This window comes from Phoenix dactylifera, chromosome 1 (assembly GCF_009389715.1).
Source record: "Phoenix dactylifera cultivar Barhee BC4 chromosome 1, palm_55x_up_171113_PBpolish2nd_filt_p, whole genome shotgun sequence".
Taxonomy (NCBI): domain Eukaryota; kingdom Viridiplantae; phylum Streptophyta; class Magnoliopsida; order Arecales; family Arecaceae; genus Phoenix; species Phoenix dactylifera.
In genome coordinates this window covers 9751935-9760328 of record NC_052392.1, presented here as the reverse complement: position 1 = coordinate 9760328, position 8394 = coordinate 9751935, and the positions used below count along the sequence as shown (strand labels likewise).

Below are 8394 nucleotides of genomic sequence, written 5' to 3'. Positions count from 1 at the left end.
AAGACAAATTTGAAAGGGCGTGACCACATTTAACCTGGAACAAAGCCTACATCAAACCACCATGGCTCTAAGAGATCGAGATTAGTATGCGTCTTAGCCTAATTATTGCCTTCGTTTATTCACAACGTTGCCTCTCTTTCTCTATCCCCATCACCATCAGCCATTGGGTAGCTTTCGGAGAGTCTAAAAAGGGGCATGGAAGGTCCAAAAAGGGTGAAAAGCAGAACCATTGACAAAAGTGACTGAGAATAAAAATAAATGAGAAATAAAATAATTTTTTAAGATCAAATGATTTGCCAACAATGCATGAAGGTCATGAATTTGAATATCTTCAATATCTATTATTTAATTAACTAATCTAATTATTATTTTGACTTATTTTAATTATTATGCTTGTTATCTCGCCAAAATTCAAAAAATAAAAATAAAAATCTGGCAAAACGACTATTTCTTTCTCAACCAAACACACAACATTCTATGAGATAGTTGTAGTGTCCACTTCTACACTTAAAAGGGCATCGCTTATCAAGCAATTATTTCTTCTTTTCTTCGTCACCTTCTCTGATTTTGATTTTGTTGGCTTCAAGGGTCGCTTTTATCCTTAATTTGCTTGCTTTTTACGTGCAGTGTTTTTTAGTTAAGAGGGCTGCGAATGGTGCAACCAGCCAAAGTTCGGCGGAGGACGGGACCACGGGAACCACGTCATTCACGTGGGGGACGCGGACGAACGGGCGGGAATCTGGACCGTTCGTTGAGAGAACGGACGGCCTGGAGCTGACCCGGCTCGGGTCTCGGACCCAGGGGAGGGACCACTTCTGGACGCGGCAGGGCCGGCTAAGAACAAACCTACGGATCGAATTTAATTAATTGAGGTAGAAAAAGGATATATTCGTATCTCTATTTTTTCGGATGGAGGTTATTTATTTATCTTTTGTGACGGGTTAGAAAAAGGAATCGGACGATGATGGACGGTCAAGTCTACTATAGAATATAGAAGATAAAACAAGGATGTGATGGGCTCTAGATTCCCGGGGACTACCACAAATTTAGCCAATCAGTGTCAAAAATTTTAAAATAAAATATAAACTAACATTTATTATTTATTAATTAATATATTTTTATTTATTAATTTGAACGTATCGTTCCTTGCTGCTTGAACAAGTAAATAGAGATATCATTTCAATCATATTTGATTCTTGAAAGGTGAGATGGAGGGAGGATAGAAGAGAGAAATTAGATATGGCAGTTTTTGGAGATCCAACTAGAACTAATGGAGAAGCAACTTTAGATATTATTGGGAAACAGCAGTCAAGCACATAACAGATGTGTCGCCCTTCAGCTCGACACAGTATGAGAAAGAAAAAATAATAATAATGACTGAACCCTTTGTCTTTGTATTTCGCCAAACTCCACTCACAATACGAACCTCCATCTTCACCTATTTTCTTCATCAATATGATTTTTCCACTTCTAATATAATCCAGTAACGGGAACAAGAGCTACATGAATATGAGAGGAAGCTTTGATTCGAACAGCACCTAGAATTTCAAATCCAATGATCCCAAAACCAGGATTCTAATTTAGATTTCTGAAGACATCTCCGCTTACAAAAATCCCAAAGAGGACAAAAATCTATAGCTTCGAAATTTCCAACGTACCCCTCGTGAAGCAATGATCTTCTTCTCCTACTCCTCATCGTGCTTGGTTTGGTGCTCCACTGCTGCTGGCTCGCTCGAGGAGCGTAACGGGAAGAGCGGGAGGAGCTCCGGCGGGTCCGATCCCCGGCCGCTGCCCCGCGGTGACGGGTGGAGATAAAACCCCTTCTCCGCGATCGCCCGCTCCTCCTCCGAAGCCGACGAGAACAGCGGGTCCGACCCAAGGGGGGTTACGGGACTCGGGATTGGAGACTTCGAGGAGGCAGCGGCGGGGGAGGAGGAGGAGGAGGCATGGTGGTGATGGTGGATGAGGTGGTGGTGGACGTGGGGCGGGGGGGAACGGGGAGAGCGGAGAGAGGTGAGGCCGAGCTGGATCTCGAGGTTGCGGACGCTCGGGCCCCGGCCCTCCTGGAGCTTGAAAGGCTGCCGTCGGGGAGCGACGGTGGTCGGCGAAGTCCGCGCCGCGGTGGCTACGGGGAGGTCTCCGGCGGCGGCGCCGGTGAGGCGCTGTACCAGATCGCGAAAGGTGTGGGCATCGGCCTGAACGTAGGTGATGGGCGGCTCCACCGCCGCGGTGGCGGTCCTGGTGTTAGCCGGCCTCTCCATAGTTTTCTCTCTTAGGGTCTGAAGTTTAATAGATATATATATAGGAAAAGGAGGGGTGGAATGGGAAGGAGAGGTTTACAGAGTGATCGGAGAGAACGGAAGAGAGAAGGGTTTAAGAAAGAGCGAGGTGGGACGGGGAGGCGGGTCGTCTCGGCAGCTCGGGCTTTTTTCTACCCTCCTCCCTCTCCCTCCCTCTCCGGTGGGCTTCGTGCGCAAGAACATGAAAGAGGGACGCAAAAAGTGGCTTGGTGTATGGTTTTTACGAATAAGAGTCGGGAATAAAGGGTTTTTGTGAGAGTTGGGTGATCCCATCACCGCTTGGTCATTTCACCTATCCTTAGATTTTCTTTTTTCATCTTGAAATTATTCGAGATAAACATCAAGAATTTATATGACAAAATAATTCCGAATAAAATCTAAATAAATAATGTATAAAAAAGGAATTGGAGATATGCTAGGTATTTCATAGAAATCCAAACTCACTCATATATAATACCAAAATTACCCCCGATATATTCTATTATAAAATATATTATAATAAAATATTAATATATTTATTTATATATTAATTACCAATATATTATATAAAAATATATTTATTAGCCCTATAAAATATTAATCCTATAAATATATATGAATTATTATTATTATTATAGAATTAATATGTTTTATTTACACTTATAATATATTATTTTTAATACTAATAATTATTTTGATTAGGAAAATAATCAAATGATTTAAAATTATTATTGAACAATAATATGATTATAATATAATTAATAATATATTATAATATATATATCATAAATATAATATATAATATCAATATAATATTATATCATAATATATTGATTTAATATATGGTATATTGATATACCAATTTTTTTCGTTGGATTGAGGGGCATATTTGTCCTCAACCTTTTAGCAAGATCATTGGAATTCCGACCTCAAGGATGGGCGTCTCATTATTGAATTGGATAGTGATTTGAAGGATAGGGATGATTTGGAATCACTACTACATAGGATCACCGTGGTGCAACCAAATACGATGATCTTATTATCTACACTCATATTATCTTTGATATTGGAATGATCACTCTATACCAAATGCCTCCCTAATGGCTAGTTGTTGGCCCATAAAGACCGCAACAAACACTCGGAGAGGCTAACAAGGTTTTGTTATTATGTCTTTTTTTAAATTATTTTCAATAGAATGAAAGAATTGATCAAAATATTGATTTGGGGGTGGGGGTGGGATAAATAATAGGTTAAGGTCGACAACTAATTTTCTATTTTTATTTTTTATTTCCATTTTGGTTAGATCCATCAATAAAAACTTGGGAAACCTCCCAACCTTGCCTTCTTATCACCAAAATCTTCCCCTTGCCAAATCGATCCTTTAGATCGCCATTGTTGAGTGCTCCTACTTTAGAAGCACCTTCGTATGCTGCGCTCGAGTTCTTGTTGATAAAAGAGCTTATTCTTGAAAATGAGTCTTGGCATCACTGGCACCGAGACGAAGCTCAATCACAAGCATAGCTTCGAGACCTTCGACAATTCTTGATCCGGAGTAAAAGATTTGAGGAGAAGGGTTTGGTCAATGATACCAAAGCCATATGTTTATTCTCTCTTTATAGACAAAATCATTTACAGATTAAGAATACATTCCAAATATATATCCTTTGATATAGCAATTATATAGCTAGAGGACTCCTAAAAATAACAGCGCTACATCCTTTGATATAGCAATCATATAGCTAGAATTGGTGCTGTCGATCTCTATGTTAGCATCCTCATTTAAACCAGGAACTGAATGGAAGGTTCAATGGAGGGTTTCTCATTTGAACCAGAAACTGAAATGGAAAGTTCAGTGGAGGGTTATTGTCTAACACCCCTCCACAAGCGAATGGGGAGATCACAAACCATGAGCTTGTTCTTCAACAACTGAAATCGGGAGGATGTGAGGCCTTTTGTGAAAATGTCACCAACTTGATCCACGGTAGAGATGTACTGAATACAAACATCCCCATTTACCACCTTCTCTCTAATAAAATGAAAATCTACCTCAATATGTTTCGTAAGAGCATGATAAACTAGATTTGCAGCGAGTGCAATGGCACTCTGATTATCACACCAAATAGTTGGTGGTGAAAGAAGTGGAATGTGCAAGTCCTTTAGTAACATGCGAATCTAATAAAGTTCAGCCACCACCATTGCAAGAGCCCAATATTCGGCCTCCGTACTCGATCGAGTGACAACACTCTGCTTCCTCTGCTACATCAAACGCCTCTGTGCCAGGTATGTCCTCTGACCTTTCACCTTTTTACTCTCAAATTAATATACTGCTTAATCAGCCTCCAGAGGAAGAACCACCATCACTGACTCAAATTTCACCCACTTTGTCTTCAATAGCCCACACCGAACACCCACTTGAACCAAGTCCTCCGCAAGCAACTGCATCCCCCTTATCTGTAATTGTGCCCGAAACCGAACCTCTTGGGTACCCAATCCGACTCAACATCAAATGGTGACTCAATCCCAAACTAGTTCTATTCGACCCAAACAATTTCTTGATTTCCAAATGTTCTATTCCTCTAATCATTATGTACGTGCATATAACCTTGTGCTTAATATTGTTGAACGCACTACCTTTTCTCAAGCTATTTTGTCTCAAGAGTGGCAGAATGCTATGCAACTAGAATATGATGCACTGATAGCTAATGATACATGGGATCTCGTCCCTCGACCTGCTGGTCACAACATCATTCGCACCAAATGGATTTACAAAATAAAACGGAAGGCGGATGGAAGTGTTGATCGCTACAAGGCGAGATTGGTTGCTAAAGATTTTCAATAGGTAGATGGTGTAGACTTTACAGAAACTTTTAGTCCGGTAATCAAAACGGCTACTGTGCATGTGGTTCTTTGTCTCTCTGTTTCTTTTGGCTAGCCCATTTTGCAGTATGATGTTTCCAATACTTTCCTTCATGAAAATCTTGAAGAAGAAGTTTTTATTGAGCACAGGGCTTTCTCGATCTTGCTACTCCTACCCATGTCCGTCGCCTCAAAAAGGCACTATATGGCCTTAAGCAAGTCCCAAGAGCGTGGTTTCTTAGACTTTCTAATAGTCTACTTGATTTTGGTTTTCAAGGTTCTTCAGTTGACAGCTCTCTGTTTACTTATCACTATGGGCAAATACATGTCTTTATACTAATTTATGTTGATGACCTGCTGATTACTGGCTCTTGTCCTATGTTCATTCAAGCCATAACTGAACAACTTCAGCGAGATTTTGCGCTCAAAACTCTTAGCAACCTTGGATATTTCCTTGGAATTGAAGCCTCTCGGGACTCTAATAGTCTTCATCTACGGCAAAGCAAGTATATCTTGGATATTTTGCATCGGTCAAGAATGATTGGAGCGAAACCATATCCTGCCCCATATGTATCTGGTGAAAAATTGTCTCATGGTCATGATGAACCCGTGAAAGATGCTACTGCTTATAGGCAAATAGTTGGGGCACTTTAGTACTGCACTCTTACTCGCCCTAAAATTTCCTATTCAGTCAACCAACTCTGTCAACATCTTCATTCTCCAACTGCTATTCATTGAAAATATGCTAAAAGGGTCTTACGTTATCTTTAAGGTACTATTGAACATGGTTTGTATTTCAGCAAGGGTCCTCTAACTCTTAATGCATACTGTGATTCGAACTGGGTTGGTGACCCATCTGATCGACGGTCCACTACCGGCTATGGTATTTTCTTTGGTCCTTGCTTAATCTCATGGTGTGCTAAGAAGCAGAGTGTTGTCGCTACAAGGTTAAGACCACATTGGCTCCACAAATGTAATCAATTATCACTGAGTGAAGGTTCAAACCGAAATGTACCTACACCTATTACATAATATAAGATATTCAGCATTTTGTTTTGATTTTAAAATTACTTAAAATTTAATTTTTGTGGGGGATTGTTGGAAAAAAAATTAAATGCGCACGGTAAATTCTAGATTAGAAGTAGGAGCAGCAGTCCCTACAGCATGTAGGAACTCTTCTGGGCATGGTTCTGTACCATCCACAAAACCCAAAAGATCATGAATATCAAGGGCATCTTCAACTTGAGAGGACCAGTTTAAATAAGATGATGGCCCTTCAAGCTTCACCGAAACAAATTGAACAAGATTGTTTGGGGGAACGAAGGTTGCAGCGGAAGACATTATTGTGGGTAGGATCGGGCGTGAGCTCTGATACCATGAAAGATTTGAGGAGAAGGGCTTGGTCAATGATACCAAAGCCATATCTTCATTCTCTCTTTATAGACAAAGTCATTTACATATTAAGAATACATTCCACATATACATCCTTTGATATAGCAATTATACAGCTAGAGGACTCCTAAAAATAACCCTACAGCTGCGCTATATCCTTTGATATAGCAATCATACGGCTAGAATTGGTGCTATCAATCTCTATGCTCCCATCCTCATTTGAACCAGGAACTGAAATGGAAGGGACAATGGAGAGTTATTGTCTAACACGGAGCTAGGGTTTTTGAATTCCACATTTCAACTGAGCCTTTCCCAAGAGCAAGTGGACCCCATGGTCCTGAACTACACATCCAAAACCACCTCCCCTTAAAGGCAGCATCCGCTAACCAAGGGAAATGAGCTTGAGGAACGAACCATCGAGGTGGCCGGAAGAGGCAGAGGGTGACGATGGAGGGTCGGAAAGGAGGCAAGGATGTGGAAGCTATCACGATAAAGATGAAACAGACTGTAGGTGGCGGTGGGGTGGCGGAGGGGCTGTTGTAAGGTGATGGTGGGGGTATTTGGCAATGGTAGCACGGCCAACAAGAGACGTAGAGAAAAGATAAAATGTAAGAGTGTTGAATTAGAAGTGGATGGGATTCTGGATTTAATTACAATAAAACAAATAATTTTTTTTTCATGTATATCCTTCTAATATATATATATATATATATATATATATATATATATATATATATATATATTCTCATAAAATACTTGTCATGCTATTCTACTCTTTTTTTATTCTTATTTTTGCATATGTACCCACGCCATCTAATGCCATTAAAAAATTAACGGTTTCAAATTAAATGACTAAAATATTCTTAATGGATGAATGTGCAAAAAGAAATATTTATAAGACAATCGCGATGAAGGACAAAAAAAACAATTTTAAAATTTTATTTTATTTTTAATTAAAATAAATATAGTTTTTTATTAATGGTGTTAGAAGAACCGTTATATTAGGATCATTTATGCAAAAATATTATTTTATAAGGATACAGAAATAAATATAAATTTTAAAAGAGTATTCATGTAAATTTAAATTTTTAGAAGGATATTTATGAAAAAAAATTCAAAAATAAAAGGTAAGAGTGATGAATTTGAAAAGGATGGGATTCTCAATTTAATTATAATAAAACAAAATATGGTAACCTATACTGCCGGTCATCCATCTGAAGTTATTTAATTTTAAATTAAGGGCTAGGATTAACTACTTGTGCCGAAAGAAAATGCACCAGCAAAATCCATGCTAATAACGTTCCCTTAATGGCTTGTTTGGTCATAAAGACCTTTTCAACAGCTACCCTAATAAATTTTGAGATTAAGTTTAATTCTAAACATCACAATAGATATCAAAATAATTTTGGAATAATTCAGAACAATTAAAAACAAAAGAGAAGTTTCCACCCAAGCGTGTGTTTGGTGAGCAGCATAAAACTCCACATATTCAACTAATACCTCTTAGTTGGAAATATATTAAAAGCAACTCTACTTGCATTAATATTTTAAATATGGAATTGAAGACTATTAAACAAGTTAAGGATCGAATGCTTTAATGGTTGAACTATTGCAACTAAAAATCAGAAAAATATTTAAATAATTAAATATTACTTACAGAAACTCTTTTAAGAGACTTAGTGACTAGATCTACATATCTAGCAAATAAGGAGATATATTAAAAAAAAATCTTTGATATGACATAACAACTAGCAATCGTCACAAACTACAGTTATGAGACAGGATAAGCACCTAAATTATTGTAGTTGGGGTTGTTTGTATGGATTATTTGCTAAGAAGCCAATGAGAATCATGCAATTCAAATTCC

General features: G+C 38.5%; 1 protein-coding gene across 1 annotated transcript; it reads right to left on the bottom strand.

The window, feature by feature from the left end:
- Positions 1 to 1262: 1262 nt before the first annotated feature.
- On the bottom strand, positions 1263 to 2529 carry LOC103707423 (VQ motif-containing protein 31-like). Its single transcript, XM_026804798.2, has one exon. The coding sequence runs from the start codon at positions 2259 to 2261 to the stop codon at positions 1686 to 1688; it is 576 nt and encodes a 191-aa protein (XP_026660599.2). The 5' UTR covers positions 2262 to 2529; the 3' UTR covers positions 1263 to 1685.
- Between the last annotated feature and the right edge of the window lie 5865 nt (positions 2530 to 8394).

Coding starts and splice junctions, on each gene's coding strand:
- LOC103707423 (XM_026804798.2), bottom strand. CDS start 2,261: ATGGAGAGGCCGGCTAACACCAGGACCGCCACCGCGGCGGTGGAGCCG.